This window comes from Stylophora pistillata, chromosome 14, assembly GCF_964205215.1.
Source record: "Stylophora pistillata chromosome 14, jaStyPist1.2, whole genome shotgun sequence".
Lineage (NCBI taxonomy): Eukaryota > Metazoa > Cnidaria > Anthozoa > Scleractinia > Pocilloporidae > Stylophora > Stylophora pistillata.
The window spans coordinates 14,656,829-14,677,506 of record NC_142532.1 but is presented as its reverse complement, the minus strand read 5'-3'; the positions used below and the strand labels follow the sequence as shown (position 1 = coordinate 14,677,506).

At 40.8% G+C, this 20,678-nt stretch overlaps 3 protein-coding genes and 1 pseudogene across 3 annotated transcripts in view; 2 read left to right on the top strand and 2 right to left on the bottom strand.

Moving 5' to 3' along the window:
- The window catches only part of LOC148716708 (uncharacterized), a 60,606-nt gene that overhangs the window by 2,074 nt on the left and 37,854 nt on the right, over window positions 1-20,678 (top strand). The gene's annotated exons all lie outside the window — the stretch shown is intronic.
- On the bottom strand, window positions 1,017-3,366 carry LOC148716713 (solute carrier family 35 member G1-like). Its single transcript, XM_088745770.1, has one exon. It carries the CDS (start codon window positions 3,176-3,178, stop codon window positions 1,928-1,930), a length of 1,251 nt encoding a protein of 416 aa, XP_088601896.1. The 5' UTR covers window positions 3,179-3,366; the 3' UTR covers window positions 1,017-1,927.
- LOC148716712 (MICOS complex subunit Mic60-like) lies at window positions 10,262-13,043 on the top strand. The gene is made up of 4 exons (XM_088746038.1): window positions 10,262-10,548; window positions 10,918-11,122; window positions 11,692-11,813; window positions 12,024-13,043. Exons 2-4 carry the CDS (start codon window positions 11,087-11,089, stop codon window positions 12,727-12,729), a joined length of 864 nt encoding a protein of 287 aa, XP_088602164.1. The 5' UTR covers window positions 10,262-10,548; window positions 10,918-11,086; the 3' UTR covers window positions 12,730-13,043.
- Window positions 16,897-19,003, bottom strand: LOC148716711 (uncharacterized; annotated as a pseudogene).

Genomic DNA, 20,678 nt, shown 5'->3' with positions numbered 1-20,678 from the left:
AGCAGGCTTAGTCGTATTTGTTTTGCAAGCAGTTTTTCAATTGGAAGCAGTAATATGACCTGCCTGCCTGCCATTTGGTACCAAACTTTATTTTGTGACTGCTTTCTGGTTGAATATTCTTGACACTCAGGTTTATGCTTGACACTCAGGTTAGCTGACCGTGAGAGTTTCCACAGTGTATTCGTTGTTTTGCAAAGAGGGAAATCGAGTGGCTCGCTCCGAAGTACTTGGCGAGCACCAAGGAACCAATTAAACGCCAATGATAGAGCGGCGCACGAGAATCGCGCGCACAAAACAGGATCTTAGTGTGGGTAAAACTCAAGGTCAGTTTTACCAACCCAAACATAACCATCTATGAAACTAATTATTCTCAACTATAACAAGCGATTAAAATGTCTAGCACGGTTAGAAGGAAATCCGCGAACCGAGCCAAGTTCAAGCACGCACTAAAAATAAAAGATCAAAACTGTAGATTTACCAAAATACGTAGATGCAAAAAGGCGAGACTTAACAAAACAAAAGGTAAACCTAAACTACTCGAAATAGCAATCCTTTAGAATACTCTACAACAGAACATCCAATTCTCAAATCCAAAATCAGAGAAATGTTTGGCAAATGGTAAGGAGAATTGTTCTTTTGGTCCCTAATCGGATCTTGGGAGTGAGAGGCTTAATCCTTCACTCCCAAGACCTCGTTGAAGATTCTCGTTTCTCTCTGCTATACAATTCGCCTGATGTTCCTCGGAGAATTTTGAATTGGATCAACTAATAATCCCTTGGTTGATAGTTTCCTTTTATTCTCATCACTTGTCTACTTGATATTGTATTGATATCGTAAAGACAATTTGTATCTCGGTCACTCAAGGGAGTTAAAGGGCCAAGCAACCTCGTTCCAAGGGCCTTTTCCCTTAGCTGAGGGTGCACCCCCAACGAAGGGAAAAGGCCCTGGGAACAAGGTTGAGGGCCAAGCTAACTTTATCTATGAAACTTATTTTTAAAATCAATGTACTACATTGGTTCAATAAATTGAACACGTTTTTATTTAGAAAACTTTGTTTCTTAAAAACAATTCACACAAATTATTCCTCTTTAGTTATCGATCTTTTAACGCTTGAATCATGTTTAGACTGCCATTTTCCGGTAGTGCTGAACTTTCACGCGCTAAAGTGGTCAAATCGAGCAGACTACAATTTTCAACTCCACGTGAACAAGATTTTTTTTCTACCCACATTAAAAGAAGGTTGCCTGTTTTCCAAGGATTTCTATCTAGTTCACATCTCCATCATTTTAAATGTTATTCTAAGTCTCTTTTTTCAAGAGAGGAAGTAGTAGTTGGCACAGCTCAGTCTAAGTGAAAAATATTTCGGAGCTAATTCATGAGTAAAGATTCGGAAGCTTTGGCTTAAACTATGCCCTTCATGTAACTTTTAAAAACAAAACATCAATCATAGTTCAAAGATTGTATTTCTTAGATCTAAATTGTTTCCATCGATGTTCCCAAGATGTTAATAAATTTAAAATTTGTTCGTGTAAGAAGGGTCAGAAAGTGCGAAACGGAGTACTTCACCTTAACGGTCACAAACGTTATGAGTTTGCGTTGTGAAAGTCCATTTCAAGAAACGGGTATCTGAGCCGACTCTCTGTTTACTGCCGTATTCTCTGGTGTGTTCCAGCGGTTTTTTTTTTCTTCCTTTCTCTTAACAGGCTTTACTTTCCCGGCTTTACTTACGGATTCCACTTCGAAGCCCGCTTGATAAGACCGCTGGCCAGTTTTTCTGCTCCAGCCATCTCACTCACCATATGCTGCTGTCCTCGTTTTCCTGCTACAGAGGTTAGCTATCTCACCTAGATATATTTCAGGTGATTTATGACTTTCACGTTATCTGTAAATAAATGCTAGGATAAAGGTTATTCGGTCTTTGAGCGAGTCACCGTTCAGTATTATTTGGAGCCTTTGCGTGACTCTTTTTGTTGTGTAGAAATTTCTTGATGAAAATAGAAACATTACAGAGAAGGACAAGAATAGCTCCACCAATACTGAGGCCATCTGGAACAACATGAAAGACAATCAGCTGGAGGACGAACGAAAACGCGATCCCAGTTGTGCGCACCAAGGAAATAATTGAAGCTTTCTCCAGAGTCAAGGCTTTGGTTACCAATAGTTGGCCCGAATAACCAAGAGCGCCGGCGCCGAGAACGTACAGTGCGTCGTAAGTACGACAGTCGGGGAATTTGAACCGAAAATTTGAAATTAAAGAAGCTACAAGGCTTATGATTGATCCAACTACAGCGACATAGAATACGATAACTCTACTACCGACTTCTTTTGATATCTTGCGGGTGAGAATGATGGAGCAGGCGTGACAAATTGCCGAGACGACAGCGAGAAGGGTTGGAAACCAGACCTTTTCGGATTTAGGGGACTCTCCTGAGGAACCGAACAGAAATGTGGGCCTTGCTATTAGCACCACCCCTCCAAGAGTTGATAAAATGGCTACAGCATCGAACTTGCTGACGGATTCTTTGAGAAAGATGCGTCCAAGAATAGCTGTATAGACCGGGGAGGTGTAAAATATCACCCTCTGGTCAGCCAATGGCATATGTTTGACAGCATAGATACTCAGAGCCATGCCTGTAACTCCAGTGACCCCTCGAAGCAATAAGAATTTGCTCTTGTTCCATGGATGGATAAACTTGTCCTTGAAGAAAATCATCGGCGGAAGTGAGAAGACGAGCTGTAATGTTAAGCGAATGAAGGTGACCTCCAGGCTTGGAATGCTCTCGGCTAGTTTGATAAATAGCGCCGTTGAAGAGATGAACAGAGATGAAATGATGCACAATGTTATCCCCAAGAAAGAGACCCTTTGCGTTGCCGGTGCTGTAACTTCTGATGTTCCAGAAACTTCACCTGTGTTTGAATCTGAAGGACGCTTTGTATCTTCCCGTAGGTTTATTGTAGTGAACTCATCATCCGCGCTGTCGACTGTGTTAGCGCTTGATTGTCCCATTTTGTGGTTGGCGTCCTTACCTGCGAAACATTTCTCGTCGACTTCAAGGGAATACTCGTCGTTTTGAAGCGCAATTACGTCGTTTTCCAGCAAGTGTTCGTTGTCAGACTTCCGCCAAAGGTTTTGGAAAGGAGAGAAAATCCTCGCCGCCATGTCTGTCGAGCGTTGCATCCGATGTGAGTACTTCTTTGGCTCCTACCAATTTATGCTATGATTGCGGAATTAAGAAGTCTTAAGTACACCGTGTTTCACAATCATTTCCCTTAATTGCATCACACAAAAACGTTGCTAAAACGTTGTGCAAATAGTCAAAATAGGTGCCGGAACCTTCATTCATTCATGACGTCACTTTCCCTTTAGAATCCACCACTCAGATATGTTACTTGCTCAGATCACAACAATCATAACGAGATCACGCGATCACGTCACGCGATCACGTCACGCGATCACGTCTCGCAATCAGAACGAGTTATCACTTTTACGCTACTAACAAGGCAATGAGCACAGCAGATGCTGAGGATGTCGAGGATTATGCCGAGAGATAGTTAGAGGAGGGACCCAATTTCATTTCCAGCCTCATTTCCTTTTGACGTCTGGCATCATCGTTGGCGCTTGTAATATCTAAGGCATCTGGTTAAAGTGCAAGAGACATTAGAGCTTGTCCTTCATCGATCATATAAATAAGTATATAAATATTATTGAACAAACTGCACGTAGAGGTTGTTTCTCTTATCCAAAAGGGCTCTTTGTAGGGCAAATATAGATTTAAAAGACAGAGTGTTGTGACTCGATGTGATACCAGAGACGGTGCGCAAATAGAGAAGTACTCTCTGTATACGAAATTGACTCTTAGTTTGCCTTTTCGCCTCATTTGCAGACTAATCATGGTGTTTACTGGCACAAAGCGAAAGATACATTGAATTTGCCTCTGACTAACTGATCACCTCCGATAATGTCAAGCGTTGTTAGTATTCATGCCGACAACAATAATAATAATTCATGCCGACAACAATAATAATCATAATATTTCGGTTCTCTAGGATCAGACTCGTATCAGACCCAAACTAAGTTTGGTAACAAAAACGACCTACATATAAAAATCGCGAAAGCAACTACTAGTTCGTATTGAAAGAATTTCAGAAAACGTGCATCGAAATTATCCTTACAAGAGTAAATTACATTAAAAAAGTATATGAGAAAGGAAGTGACACTCTTATCCTAAAAAAGCTTAAAAAATAATTTTAACTGTCTAATCTATATTTGCCATAGCATTGGCAAATGCTATGGCAATAATAATAATAATAATAATAATAATAAATTCGTAGTAAAAGAGACTTCTTTAAACATAAAACGGTAAAAACGAATGATAAAATCCAATGTTTCGGAGTAGTCATGACTCCATTATCAAGGTAAGATATATCAGATCATGCAAATAGTCCCTTTTACAGTTGTGGGCTTGGTGGCCAAGCCTTTGAACAGGAGTGAGGCTAAGGGTGACCCTGTTGTGATAGAGACCTGTATCTAGTTAGCATGATAACAAAGTAATTTGCATTTGAAAAGCAGCGACATCTCTACCATAACAAGGTCACCCTAAGCCTCACTCCTGTTCAAAGGCTTGGCCACCAAGCCCACAACTGTAAAAAGGACTATTACAGCATGTATGGATACTGTAGACCTTCGCGGGTGTCCTTCACGAAAAAAAATTGTTACCGCACTATTTAAAGCGTAACCACAGGACTCGAAAAAAAATCAATCTTTGAGACCAAGCAAGTCATGACTATGGTAATGTTCCCTTCAAAATTCTAAAAAAATATGCCGATTATTCTAGCACTGCTACTTTTAGAAAAAGTGCAGAAATTACGCTCGTTTTTCCAAATGTTTCCTTACTCGGAACTGGTCAGCTCAGACAACCACCACAAACCGTAGAATATTATCCAAGCTTTAATAATTATTCGATGTAAGAGAAGTACAAACAGATTTCTCTCTTCAGGTTAGCAGATTCGGGTAAGCGAACAGATTATGAAAACCGACTTCTCTTTCTTATTGATTCTTCTGAAAACTGGTTTAAAACATGATAATCTAACACTTTTTAATCATTGTACGGAATTAATGTCAATCACGAGTCGTGTAATTAAAATATATCTGTCATCAGAGGCAACGGCTATTTACTCCTAGTAAACGAAACACCAAATTATACCAAAAGTTATGCTAGCACAATCGATAAAGGCCTACTCTCGCTTTACGACTTGATCAAGCTAAAACGAAACAGTCTTACCTAGAGAGTGCATTTCATAACCTTCTATTCATCGGCTCTCCTGGGTTCGACATGCGACCTTGTGAGGATGTATTGTAGATCAGACAGCTGACGATTTTGTGAAGAGTGAGTTGCAAACGGTCAAATTGGGTGACTCACTGAATCGTGCTATCCTCTCTGTGTGGATGAACGGCAGCCATGTTGGTTTCGTGCCATGCTTGGGCAAGGGATTCTGTCGGGAAAAACTGAGTCGCTATCAAAATTCGGACTCAACCTTTCAATTGACTTGGCTATTTATTAGCTGGGACATAAATTTAAATCCTAGCTGGACCGGACACTGAGAAAAAGAGCTGCTTTTCATGTGCACGGACTATCGCTAGCTCGCAATCATCGGTCGCTGGCCTGTAACTTGTGTGGTTTGAGGTATCACATTAAGTGTGGAAGAGTGACACCCAAACGATTCAAGGAGATCTTAGAGAATGTTTTTATTACCTGGACCTGTTCTCCATGCCCTCAGAATCCCAAGCAAGGAACCGGTTCTGACCTAAATCTGTTCTCTTTTCCCCTATGCGTCTCTTTAATTCGGATGAATCGTTCATGGCAGAGGCGAGTACATCAACGCCGGCTATTCTTTCCAGTTCGCTTAATGGTAAAGACGAGATCTGGACGCACAAAAGCTTCTTGTCTGACATCGTACATCAATTGGAGGCTTGCTCAGCGAAAGATCTTAGAGTGGCTCATTTGAATGTCTGCAGTTTGCGGAACAAAATGCTTCAAAATCTGTCCAGATAGTAAATGAATCAAATAAGGGTACTAAATCTCCACTCTGCTCGGAGCTCGTGATTTCTCAAAGCTCAGTGCAAACAAAGGTCAACACCATGAAAACCAATAAGTCCACTGACCCTGATAACATCTCCGCCAAACTCTGGGAAACTAGCTGGCGGCGCCATAGTTCCACCTCTTATGCGTCTCTACCAGTTCAGCAGTGAAAATAAAAGCGTGTTCTCTGCTTGAAAGACGGCAAGGCTCACGCCCATATTTAAAAAAGATGATGAAACAGAATGTGGAAACTCAGTATCGACCGGTCTCCTTACTTAGTATTCCCAGTAAAATCTTGGAATCAGAGGTCAAGGATACTCTAATAAGGCACATTTACAAGGATAACGACCTGGGCTCAAACAGATAGTGGGCGTACCGTAGTGGCTATTCAACTGAAGACTTATAAGTCCACTTGACGGAGACATGGAGAAGAGCCTTGGACTCTAGAAAGGTTTTGGCCGCGTAGCATTTATTGATTTTAGGAAGACTTTCGATAGTGTACCTCATGCTACTCTATTAATGAAGTTGAGAAGAGACTTTGGCGTTACGGGTACACTACTGGACTGGTTAAGAAACTTATTATTATTATTGTTGGACTGGTTAAGAAACTATTTAAACGGAAGGCAACAGTTCACATTAGTAAATGGGGTTAGGTCTGATCTGTTGCCAGTGACTATTGGCGTACCCTAGGGTCCTGTACTAGGCCCGACATTATTTAACATATTTACAAATGACTTGCCATCGATGGTTCAATCAGGGTCGCTATATATGTTCGATGACGGCACGACAGTTTTCTACATCGGAGGTTCAGCAGACCTGGCAATTGCACAGTTAAATAAGGCTTTACACGAAGTTTATACTTAGTGCCTAAACAACCAGCTAACACCTCACCCTGGCAAGAGCGAAGTGATGCTGCTCAGCTCGAGAAATCTGATGGGCCCTATTGCTCCTGCGTTCTTAGGAAGTTTTAACCTTAGTTGGGTCTCGAAAACGCATTTACTTGGCCTGACGGTAGATCACAAGCTTACATGGACACCTCATGTTCTGGAAACCAAGAAGAACTTTATAGCTAAGTTAGACTTATTGAAACGATCTAGATTTTTACCGACAAAGGTACTACGCAATTTTTATTTTTAAAGTAATTTTGCCGTCCGTACAGTACGGTCAATTATTGTGGGGTGCATGCAGTAATTCGGATTTGTTAGGCTCCATCGGACGATTACACTGCCGAGCAGCTAGAATTATCTACAACCTGCCTAAAGACATGATATCATGTGACGTGCTCAATTATAACAACTGGTCTACTCTGTTTTCACTCTACAAGATGAATATTTTTAAACTTTTCTATAAAGCACATAATGAGTCTCTCCCACAATTCTACAAGGATATTTACATCAAAAAGTTCCAATGGCTATTCCTTGAGCTAGAGGAGACGATTCACTGACAGTCCCAAGATTTAATACTAGGTTTATAAAAGATTCCCTTGCCTATGGAGGCGCGCGCAATCTTTTGGAACACTATTAGCTCAAATGAACGTAATATCTTGCACAAAAACCCGAATGAGCTGTTTCGAAACTTGAAAACAAAGCCTTATTTTAGAGATTTTAAATTTAATATTGCTTCAGCTTCAGCTGTCCGCCATAAAAATGATGACTTTCTCTACTTTTGATTAAGATGTTAGTGTTAGCATTTTACTTATTCAGCTAGTCTTCTTCTTATTTTAATAATATATAAACTGAATACACGACGCCTCAAGCTGTTAGCTATAATTATTACCGTGTTCAAATAAAAGTCTTATCTTGTCTTATCTTATCTTATCTATTGATATACGGTTTCTGGTCCATGGTTCAGTCTATTTTCATTCGTCTGGGGAAGTTGAAGAAGGTTATCGCAATACTATATAATTTGGATATATCAACAAAGTTGAAATGGTAAATTGGCTACCGTAACGATTACAAAAGCTGACGTTTCGAGCGTTAGCCCTTCGTCGGAGCGAATAGAGGAATTGTGGGTTGTGTGTGCTTTAAAGGCAGAAAATGGAGCTACGTCATTGGTGGGAACATGGCAACGAGAAAAACAAGAATAAATTAGTGGAATGAAAAGCGTTCGCTGATCCCTGTGGGCTTTAGACTGCCGGTTTGAAAGATGAGCTTTTGTTCAAGATTTTTACGGCTTTCCGTGTTACCTAAGTGTGAGGAAAGACCGCAGATTGCCATATGTTGCTTAGAATGGTTAGGTAAATTAAAATGTCTAGCGACTGGTTTCGATGTGTCCTTGTCATTCCTTTCCACGTCTCGAAGGTGTTCTCGGAATCGGTCACCTAGTCTTCTGCCTGTTTCGCCGATGTATATCTTTTTGCAATACTGCGTCGTTGGTCACCTAGAGGACTGGGCACACCGGAAGTAACGATTGCGTCAGTCTGAGTTCCCACTTTCACAGGCAACAAAATGGCGTCGAGCAACTTAGGAGAGAAGCTTCCTGATAGGCCAGAACCAGCTGGTCCTCCGCAGTCAAGAAGGTGCTCCTGGTTCAGCCATCTTCTGCTGCTTCAGAGAAAATTTTTAGCATACTTTCAGCAAGAGAGTGCAATGTCGGATTACTTGATTACTTACAAGCAAGTGTGATATGCTGCAATATAACAAGCGCTAATCTACATCAGAACACATTAAATGTGATACTCACATCGTACATTTTGATACAGTGTTTTATCAGAGCAAGTGTGTAACTCAAGATAAAGAAAACATGATGCTTTATTAACAATAAATATCTAATTTTGTTTTTTAGGTTAGTTTGCTTTTTTAATTTTTATTTTTAAGCCTACAGAAAAAGTAGCAAATTTTCAAAAACGAGAATAATTTTGAGCACAATTGGAGAAAAATCGGGCACTGCTAATAGCTTAATACAGAGATGTCAACCATTGGTCCTCTGGGGATATCAAATGTGGAGATATTTTTCGGACCAGCATCTCCCGACCGAATTCGCCGATATAAGCCCCCTGGAAAATTTCTCTTTTGATTTGGACCTCTTACACCCTCCCACATCGTCAGGGACTTTAATAATTGGTTGAATACTCATCCAATCAGACTCTCGCCTATATAGGAGTCAAAGAAGAAACTCTCTTCTTTTTGTTTGCAACAAACAACGTGTATCACGCAAGAAAATAAATCCAGAAACCGTAATACAAGCACAATACAAGCGTGATACAAGCATAAAACAAGCCTGCTCAGAGCTGAACTTAAAGATTAATAATAATCGTACATCAACATTTCGGGACTTCTATTTTAATAGGATAGCAAGTTTTGTGGAACAACATACCTAATGATGTTAGGCAGGCTAAGTCTATTGACTCTTTTAAGGGTAAACTTAAGTCGTATTATTTCAAGAGACTTTTTGCTTGCGACAACTTTCGTATTTTAAAATAATTTGTCCTAAATGTCGCCGGGTAAATACCTTTGTACGTGCACTTGCTAAGCAGCCTATTTAGTCTATTTATATCATTAAGTTAATATTTAAGGAGAGGGTTGGATTGGAGCTTAAACTGATAATATGCTACTTTTACAAGCACAATCGATCAGGAACTTAAGCGAGAGGCTTGGGTCGCCAACAGCTCTTTACCTGGGCTGGTAGCGAAAACGATTCAAGCTTTTTTTAATGAGTGTTCACAGAAACCCCACAGAATACTCAAATTTCTCCATTGCTCAGGTGATTAGAATAAAAACAGTTGCCCTCCATAATCTTTTCAAGATCTTATGTGAAATTCTCCCTACCATCTGCCATATCCTTCATATAATTTCAGCTATGTGAATATCGTGTTCAATCAAAATATTTTTTCTCTGTGTATGATGATGTCTTGAAATTGTGATGAGATATTACTTAGCGGTCACTCCTGGGAGTGAAAAAATCCATCTTTGACACAAATCTTCATGTTTGGTTACCTTTGAAGTTATAAATTACACAATTGGCTGCTTTATGAAGATTGTTAGATCAATCAAAACAGACAAAATCTTTTAATTTGCACAATTTTTTTCAGTGCTCTTTTGAAGTCTCCAAATTTAATCATTCTTCTCTCGCGTGCTTACTTTGCTCTCCCTCGCCCAGTGATGTAAAAAAATGATAGGGTCATGGACAGATTACTCCTGTTTTACATCAAATAAAACACGTCTTTCTCTCTTTTGCAGGTAAAAGTAAATGAAGAAGTAGAAAAAGTTCAATCTATTATCAAGGAAGCTGGAGCTGCTGGGGCTAAAGGAGCAGGAACCACTGCAACAGAAGAGGCAGCGAGGGTAAGTTACAGTGTACAGAAAGCAGCGTTAGACATGCAGCAGGCCAAGGTAGAGGCAGCACTGCTAGAGGAACATCAGAAAGACTTGGCCAAAAGCAAAGATATGTTCAGGGAGGAGCTACAGGATATAATACCTGCTGCTCTGAAAGAAGAAGCTTTGGAAGGTGTTGAAGAGAGAGATGTTAGGTAGGGTATTCATGATACTGGGCGAATTGTTACATTGTACATTTTGGTCTCGTGTCTTCACGCATACGAAGGACAGTTGTTGAGGTTTCTTTAATTTTAAGAGAAATGATTATTATACCATTGAAGGAAAGGTATACTATTGTCAGGATGAAAGAGACTTGAACAAAAACGTGGTTGTCTTGACTTTCAAGTTGAAACATACAGTTGTGAACGAAAAGAGACGGAATGAGAAATAAAAGTGAAAGTGCAATGCATCACGGTAACTCTGGCGTGGATCGAACCCAGCCCTGTCGGGAAGGAGTCCAGCGCTATTCTTTTGGCTAAAGTGTCTCTCACCTAGTGTAAAGTCGTTTCATTTTCGCCTTTTAGGTCTGAGTCGGTTCTTTTGGCATATGCTCGAAAAATACTTGATCAGCTAACATAGGAGCTAGTCAGCTACCAAACTGAGGAACAAAAAAGGCTGGAAAACTCCCTTAAAATCCAACGTGAAGAGGATGCCAAGGTAACCGAACTTAAACTGAAGCAAGAAGCCGAGAGAATGGCATCCGAGTTTGAAACCACAGCGAAGAAGAAGGTAGGCACATTGTGATCTTTAAATTGAAACCCGGTAAAATGTTTTTTTAATTTGTGGGGGGGGAGGGGAGGGGTTGGGGGTCGATTATGATAGTATTGATAGGATAAGAGCAATTTCAAGTACATGTACATGTGTAAGTGTTCGAAATAATCCAGAATTGCATTAGTTTTACTTTGCTTCTCTTGGTGCCGAACACTCGCAGCACCCTTTCAACCAATTAGATGCAAAACAACTCACTACCTGGTTTCTCCCGTTTTGTGGCGTTTAACCCTCAAAACCTAACATCAGTATGCATATCCTCCCAACTGTTTTTATACCTATCGTAAGGTGCTTACATAGAGAATTTGTTTTACAATCGATTTTCTTTAATTGATGGCATTTCCTCGCTTGGCTAGTATGGTTTCTTCACGACTCCCTCTCGATATCTCCTCTCCTATAAAGAGGTGGAAAAATTAAGAGATCTGGCGGTTTACGCTTGAGGAAGGCGCGCTTTTTATTTGATATGGGCTTAAAATACAATTAATGAGTCAAGTGACCATGAGATTGTTAACCTTTTTATTTCCTCTTAGGAAGCAGAGCTTTCAGCAACACATGAGGTGAGCCTCCGACAGCAATTACGTCGCCAGGCAGCAGCATACAGTGATCACTTGGCCGAGGTTCTCCGTGTTCAGGCAACGGAACTAGAAAACAGGTTGGTTTTGTAAGAATGTGCTTCTTCAGCACATCTTTTTTCAACGGTTTAAATATTCATTTTTCATCCTTTATTCTTAAATGGGCTGTTAAGTTTAAAGTGCTTGGATTGTATCTACCGCTCCTTCCCCTGCCCTAGACCTCCCATATACACATATTACGGGCTACGTTTACACTTACCCTTTCTAATGCAACAGTGACGTTTTCTCAGGTATAAGGACGACTTGCAACAAAAAATGACCGTAGAAAGAGAGGCTTTTAAGGTGCAGTTAGCTGGGGCTCTTGCTCAGTTACGAGGTGTGGTATCAGTGATAGAGGGAAGAGTAGATGTTGAGAAACAAAATAAGCAGGCGCAAAATCTGTGGACAGCTTGTCAGTCGCTGACTACAGCTATCGACAAAGGAACTACTCAACCAAAACCGCTGCTGTCTCAGTTGACAGCCATTCACGATGCGGCGGCAGAGGATCCACTGGTCTCACAAGTTCTTAACTCTTTACCAGAAGAGGTTGTGTTAAGAGGAGTGCTGAACGAAGAGAATGTGACGCGTCGCTTTTACAAGATCCGGAGATGGTGTCGACGAGTAGCCATGATAGGAGAGAACGGAGCTTCACCATGGACTCACGTGCTGTCGTACATCCAATCTTTCCTAAATTTCGATTCATTTGATCCCGTAAAGCAGGGAGAACTCGTAGATTTAGACAATTTAGATAGTTTTGATCTCCTAGCGCGCGCAGAGTACTACCTTCGGCGTGGAAATCTGGAGTTAGCGACGCGATTGGTAAATCAGCTTCGCGGGGAGCCAAAAAATGTAGCGCGTGATTGGTTGCTCGAAGCCAGGTTGCTATTGGAAACGAGGCAGGCTGTTAACTTGTTGACTGTATATGCTGCTGTATTGGGGACAGCGGGGGCTGATTGATTGGAACTTAGAAGTACAATTATTTTTGAAAGATAGTGCTAGTAAGCTGTCGTTGATAAGTGATGATTCCCTTCAAACTTCATTTTCGACTCACGTCGTGTACTTTATCTTCTACTGCTTTATTTTTTAACATGATTGACGGAACAATATGGATAAAAGGGAAAAAAGAAAGCCGTGCTACAAATTTGTCATAAACGTGTAGACTGAGTTCAATTTGAAATGATGTTTCTTTTCATTGAAGCTTTGACCAAACATTGTAATGGTTCTAAAGTGTCTCAAACCTTAAACAATGTTTGTCAGCCGTAATTATGTAACATCCATCCTCGGAGACCCAGGGGCAGTGAGGCAATTTCAAGTTAAGGGCAGAAGAGCCCCTGGGGACATTGTCTTACAAGACTAGTTCCAAACGGTCGCAGTCGTTCTGGCATCTGATTGGTGCCAGAAAATCTTTGTGTTTTTCTGCCCAATCAGAGGGAAGTGTCGTTTGGAGTCCTTTCGTGTGTTTTAACACGCTCATATACAACAAGGTCTGTTGCTCGCTATGTTTGTCTCGGCAGTGCGACGAAGCTTTGCGCGAGGGGAAAAGTTTCAGTCTCAGCACACAATGTAAGAGAAATCGATCAGATTGTCTGCGAAATCTTACCGGAAATTATACTGAATATTTTCGCAGGTATCACAAGAGAACGAGTTTAAAAGTTTGCGAGGTTCGTTTTAAAACATAATAGTTGCAGGCATTGATATGTCGCATTAAACGTTAGATGAGATGTAAGCTTAAATATTTTTAGATTTTTTGTACAATTTGTAGTGACTGAAACTTTTCCAAGCCCGTGAAGTTATTTCGTCGCACGGGCCACGCAGGTATGTCAAGCAACTGGCGCTTACGTAGCTTTCTGTGCGCGCCAAATTCTAATCGTTGCTTTGTAGTAAAGTCTTTACAATATGGCCAAACTTGCAGAGAACGTTAAGTACGTGGACGACCTCCAGCAAGCGCTTAAAGAAAGCTTAGCTGTGTTTCCGGTTAGCTAATAAAAATCTGAACAAAAACTAATCATCGAGAACATCGTGGAAAGGAGATATGTTTTCGGACAGTTACCGAAGGGGTTTGAAGAAAGTTAATCTTTCAACTGCTGCGTTGAGTGTTCAAATTCTTGAGCTCGAAAGGCGACGGTTCCTCTTCTAGTCCGTTGGTCATTGTCACTTCACCTCTTTTGTCGATAGTTGAAGACCAAGTTAATTACCTTTGATCATTGGGAATCGATGCTGCTTTCATTGGGGAAAACAAAGACAAAGAAATATTGGATGGAAAGGGCGAGCTTGCCTTACTGCAAATGTCAGCTTAGTACAGGGTTATCTACCCACATCTAATAAACAAAAGTTTCCACGTTCAGCTTTTCTTTTTAATTTTTCAAGCGAAGATTAGATTAGATTATGGCCGGGCGTGCACAAAAAAATGCGTAAGCGCTAGTTGTTCGACATACCTGCGTGGCCCGTGCGACGAAATAGCTTCACGGGATTGGAAAAGTTTCAGTGACAGCAAATTTTACAAAAAAATCTTGAAAGATTTAGGCTTACATCTCATCTAACGTTTAAAGCGACATATCAATGCTTTCAACCATTGTGTTTTATACGAACCTCCCAAACTTTTAAACTCGTTCTCTTGTGATACCTGCGAAAGTATTTAGTATAATTTCCGGTAAGATTTCGCAGACAATCTGATCGATTTCTCTTACATTGTGTGCTGAGACTGAAACTTCTCCCCTCGGGCAAAGATTCGTCGCACGGCCGAGACAAACATAGCGAGCAACAGGCTTGTTCAATATGTGCATGTTAAAACACACGAAAGGACTCCAAACGACACTTCACTCTGATTGGGCAGAAAAAAACAAAGATTTTCTGGCCCCAATCAGATGCCAGAACGACTGCGACCGTTTGGAACTAGTCTTGTAGGACAATGTCCCCAGGGGCTCTTCTGCCCTTAACTTGAAATCGACTCACTGCCCCTGGGTCTCCGAGGATGTGTAACATCAAACTGTTACACAAAAACCCTGATGGCTTAGCCATCTTGTGTAACTTGGTTTCGAGGGAAATTCGACAATACATTGAGAAAAGGTTTTAAGGGGATGGAGCTTCTGCCTCTGCAAAAGTACTTGGTTGACTTTGTTTGACAAAAATTGCACCGTCCTTGCGCAGCAGGAAACGCGCGTCCAGAGTGGAAATTTCAGATTTCTCTTTCTATTTATTTATTTACTCTAGTTTCAGGAGTACATGCGCGAAGTAAAAGTCCTCGACCCAATAGAAGTCAGAAGTAAAAAAAAGACATGCGCTTCGATTACGTCACCAAGGAAAAATAGGCAGTAAATTATGACCACTGTGATGAAGAATACCGTTGACAATAAGAACGAAAGCCACACCAAATCTTTGCTGTATTGATTCTACCACAATATTGGCGTGAAATAAAACGATTCTTTCAGTGCGTGATATGCTGAGTGACACGTTGACGCGAGCAGCGTTCTCTGTACTCTTCTAGACAACAGAAAATTACCAAATGAAATCACGACATTACTGTTAATTGTGGTAGAAAAGAGCTTTCAAGACGTGAAACTTCATCTTTTTAGTCGATTTTCACACAGTTATTAACTTGATGGTCCACCTGTCAAAGCAGATTACTCTCGAATTGACTTCAGATAAGTTTCGGGATTAGCTAAAGCCACCTGAACCAAATAGGTAAAAGTAATTTTATGTTAGTCTCCCAGTTCCTTGAAACAATGGTGTAATGCTGGAAACCACCAATGTTTCTAAATCCTCCATACCCGAATCAACTGAAGCATTGTTTTGCAGGTCTATCAGCAAGGGGCGTGTTGTGGCCTGGTTTGCTAAATCACTGTGCACTACAGGGTTGATGGATACACACAGAGACAATCTCAGGCAGTAGAGAGCGCATTCTGTTGTAGAAGAAACCTATCGTTCTTTGCCAAAACGAAAACCAATCAACAGGTGATCATTGGAATTTCATCTCCCATTAAGTCTGGCTGCATATTTTAAAAATACGCCAGCAGTGTAATCAAAGGACTACAGCAGATGGTTAAAAATGAAATATTACAAATGTTATCTAATATTATCTCGGATTCATATGAAGCCGGATAGGCGAGCAGAATTGAAGTCCTGTTTACCCGCCTTTATCAAAGAGACTTTAGGAGTAAAATAAGTATAGATGAAAAGGTAAATCATTTACGTTCAGTATCAGTCAATAAAAGGGACAGTGCTACGATTTACGCATGCGCAAACTTTTGATAGTCCGAAGACGATTTCAAACTTCTTGTGTAAAATTCAAGATGGCGTCCACAAATGGAGGAAAGCAAATCGGATCAATTTTACTATAGGTAGTGTCGACCGACATGGCGGTCGACAGTCGGTCGCCAGTTGGTCGATAATCGGTCGATAGTCGGTCGATAGTCGGTCGATACTCGGAAGATAGTCGGTCGATATGTCGACCGACAGAGGGAGTGTCGCGTCTCGGTGGAATATCGGTCAAGTGTCAGTGGTCTATCGGCCGAGTGTCGGAAGTCTATTGGTCAAGTGTCTGAACTTTATCGGTTAATACAGTTTGAACGCCGCTCGTGTGGTTGTGTATTGTTGCAGTGTCGGTATTGAAAAATTTGATTTGAAGAAAATTTGATTTGAACGCATAAACTTTCAGGTATATGATTAAGATAAGAAACGACTTATGAATGACTTGGTGAATTAAAAAAATTTGGGGGTGACTCATTAACTACAACATGAGCCACTCACGAATTGAAGTCCGTTAAGCAAGTAACAATAACGGGAAAGTGAAAATCCTCATAAACGCAAATCCTTGCGTCACCGTCCCACTTTAAGAAAAAGTTAGCACCTATGATAAAACTTTCCGAAGACCTAATCTCTTTATGGTTTCAATCTGTACTTTTCTCTCGAATATTTTCCCTTTATTTTTGAGACTTAAGCTTTTTCCTACTCGCCTAACGGGAGCTTTACAATAACTAATAACTTATGCGAATCGCAGGGGCGTCACTTCACGGGAATAAACTCTAGCCGAGTAACATGCTTTTTAGTATTTAGTTCACACATGTCTATGGTACAGCCGGAACTGGATGAATTGCATCTCTTCAAATAGCAAAAGTTCTGAGACAGTTAACATTAAACCAATAAAACTTTATTCTGACAAGTAAAATAACCAACAAAAATTTTCTCAACAAAGATTATTTAAATTATTTTGTGTCCAAGAAGCTTGTAAAACAACACACAGATAGATTTACTCCGGTGTGGGGGTATGGAACCAAGCCTACTTTGAGGGTGGGGGATGATGGAAGCAGAAAGAGACGACCTTTTTTTGCTGTGTGTTGGGTCCCGTACGAATACAATGGTTTTGACTGATTCCCTTAAAGGGGATACTATTCAGCAATGTCATCGAGCAGCCTTCGAAAGCATCCATTTGGGTGAGGCTCACCATACCACCTTCGCCACGTGAATTCCTGTAGGTATTCAAAGAGAAAGTCAGGGTTTGTGTTTCCCTTCATTTTCTTAAATTTTTCCTTTGCCGTACACCAGTTGCTTTCAGCGTTCTGTGTATGGACTCCGGTTACTGGATCAACAAAATGATTGAATGATTCACCGCCCCGAGTTGTAAACCGAGTCTCCTCTGGAGTTGCCGATAAGCCGCCCACTGGTCCGTGTACACTATGGAGCCAGGTTGAACCTTCCGTTGAATAATACGCAAAAGATTCGCCGCATTGCGTCGCCTTACGAGCTGTAGGTATGGACGGGCTGGAGTATACTGTGTGTCAAACAACCCCAGTACCCATCTCTCTCTTCGAGGCCGACGCCCCCTGTTAAACTGCAAAGGAATAACAATTACAGCTGCATTAATTAAAATATTATGAAAAGAATCATTGGAAATACGGTACATTAAAGATGGGAGGGGGCGGAGGTGATACGACGCGCTCCCAAAAATCTTTAGCATTAGATTAATTGCCTTAGTTTGGTTCTGTAATGAGAGGATGGAAACAGCTGAGGTCAGGTAGTGCGTACATTTCACATTTTCCTTCACTCTGACAAAGGTTCCAGTCGTGAGTTCATGTACTGTATGTACTCGCAACGCTTGCGTTCTCTTAGAAACTACGACCGTTGTACAGTGGAATACAGATTTCTCGAATACTCATTTTTCCGAAAATCCCCTTTTTGGAGGCAAAATTCGTTTCCCTTGGCTTTACTTCATTGTAATTTTACTCCCGCTTTCTCGAAGCTCCCCATTTTTCGAACAAACTGCAATTTCCGTTTATGGTTCGAAATTCGGTATTCCACTATTCATGTTTTGGTTCGTACTCTTCACTGACAAGTGATGTCAGCCAGATGTCAACAGAAAAAGTTAAACATATTTATGTCAACATAATTTGTTGGAGTTTACTTTAAAAATACAGATACCATTTTTCGTCGAAGGACACCCTCTAGGATCCGAACCCACCTAACTCATGACTACTCGAAGGCCTGTACTTCCTATTTCCTCACCTTGGACTTGTAATTGAATGCTGATTCGTCGATCTGCACAATCACACCTGGTCTGCCTAACTGTGGGATCGGGTGACGCAACAATGCTTCCCATGCAATTTGCCGACACTTTCGTGCAAACTTGACTAAAACTTTCAGTGAAGCTGTTCCTTCAATTTTCATCATTCGTAACGAACTCTTGTACGCCCATTTCCAGAGAAACTGCAACTGCCGTGCGATTGAAATTTTGCTTCCAGAGAAATACGAATGTACTCTCACTGACAAAGAGCGTCGACAACGGTGACATCTCCTGTTTAAAAGTTAAGTTTAAGCTATATAGGTATGTCCCGTTCCAAGGGTTTAGATTTTGACCATTTTGGTCTGAAATAGGGTGTTGTTTTTGAATTTGAAGTCCTTCTCAAGAGTTTGCGAAAACCGTTTACAAACCGTTATCGCAAATCCCGGGTCCACTCCAACTGGTCTGAAATAGTTGAATGCTATCGAATTTTAGGTCAGGTCGGCAGGGAAAATCTGTAGTTAGATTAATTGAAATTGGAATTGAAATTACTTACCAAATGTATCCGTCCCCTTTGCGCAGATGGCGAATGAGGCGCATTGCATTCCTACAATTCCCGCAGTTGACATTTCTTTTCAGTAGTCTGTTCGTTTGCAACCAATTTATAAGGCGGATATTTTTTCTTCTGCTTTTTGCAAAAATAAGGGGACAAAGAACTCTTCGAAAAAATCTGGGCATTTTGGGAGGCTTAACTTTTGATATACAATGTAAATCATTTTCAGAATGGGGGGCAATTTTCGCGAGGCTCTGGCGAAGTGTTTTATAGCTAGGATTATTTTCTTTGACGTTCTGTAGAAAGCAATCAGTTATTTCAAAATGTAGTGGGTAATTATAAAAAACGGTAGATCAGACATGTAATTGCAGGATTTCGACCGAGCCTCAGCTTCTTGACTTCATTTTCGTTGTATTTATATGTTTCAGTTGCCTTACCCGGTTGCGTGAGTAAAGATAATATTAGATTTGTGATAATAACGGTTAATTATTTTTAATGAATATTTTAAACATGAACACTGAATTGCCTCATTAAAGTTATTGTTTATTGAAATACAATGAAGCTGTTCATAGAGAACTGATCCTCCTAAGAGGGTTTAAGAGGGTTTAACCACCTCCACGTAAACACGGCCCGAGCGATATGTTAGATTTAAACATACCTCTGCTAGGAAAGCAGTGCAGTTGAAGATGATTCATGCCTAAAAAATAATACTTCATTCTGATGGCTACGTTTCGTTTGATTTGGTGGTTTCGTTTCAATTGTTTCAATGGTTTCGTTTCAGTTGCTCCATTCGTTTTGGCAGTCAGTCGGTGGTTTCGTTTCCTTTGTTTCGGTGGTTTTGTTTTGAACGTTTCGTTTCGGTCGTTTCGGTCGTTTCGGTTGTGAAAGTCGTTTCGTTGTTTCTAGTTTTAGTCTATGCCCCGAACAACAGCAGAAGTTCTATCCTGTTAAGATTTCCTTAAAACACGTCCATGTTTGTTTACAACTCGCCCGCGGATCTGATCGCGCGCGCCATCGCTTATTTTTCTCGCGAGCAATAAGCTTGCGTGTATCTTGGAATCCATTCTCCCCGCGGTCAAAAAAACCCTTTCGAGCCTCCTTAAGTGTCAGTGAAGTATCGGTGAAGCATCGGCCAAGTGTCGACCAAGTGTCGGCCAAGTGTCGGCCAAGTGTCGGTCAAATATCGACCGACTGTCTACCAATAAGGCGACCGAATATCGGCCGACATATAGCGATCGACATATCGACCGACATGTCGACCGACTATTTTCCGACTCTCGGCCGACTATCGATCGACTATCGACCGACTATCGACCGACTATCGACCGACTATCGACCGAGTATCGACCGACTGTCGACCGACTGTCGACCGACTGTCGACCGACCGTCGACCGACATGTCGGTTGACATGTCGATCGCCATGTCGGCCGACACTACCTTTAGTAACATTGATCCAGCAAATCTATCATGGCGGTTATGAAGAGGGATTGTAAAATAACTGAATGCGAGAAATAAGCATTAATACAAACAATAAAGGAAATATCGTAAATACAAAATAAAGAACGACTTATTTTGGTCTAGCCCCTAACGACAGCAGATAATAAGTTGATAGCAACAACAGCAACCGAACTAATATGATGAAAAGTGAAATGCAATATTTGATGCATGACAGAAATAACGATTTTATTGGTAACAATCATTAACTAACGAGAGATTAATTGATAAAAATAAAACATAAATGAAAAGCACACGAAATACGCGTCCCTCAGCATTTCGAAACTAGCAATCATCACAACTACGCAGTTACATCCACCATTCTTAAAACTTTACTTCAAAATGATTCAGGAGACTGGTACTATC

What these genes read in the sequence shown, in the direction of transcription:
- LOC148716713 (XM_088745770.1), bottom strand. Translation starts at nt 3,178, where the DNA reads ATGCAACGCTCGACAGACATGGCGGCGAGGATTTTCTCTCCTTTCCAA.
- LOC148716712 (XM_088746038.1), top strand. Translation starts at nt 11,087, where the DNA reads ATGGCATCCGAGTTTGAAACCACAGCGAAGAAGAAG. An exon ending in AAACCACAGCGAAGAAGAAG is followed by an intron (nt 11,123 to 11,691) that starts GTAGGCACATTG and finishes ATTTCCTCTTAG; the next exon opens with GAAGCAGAGCTTTCAGCAAC. An exon ending in GCAACGGAACTAGAAAACAG is followed by an intron (nt 11,814 to 12,023) that starts GTTGGTTTTGTA and finishes ACGTTTTCTCAG; the next exon opens with GTATAAGGACGACTTGCAAC.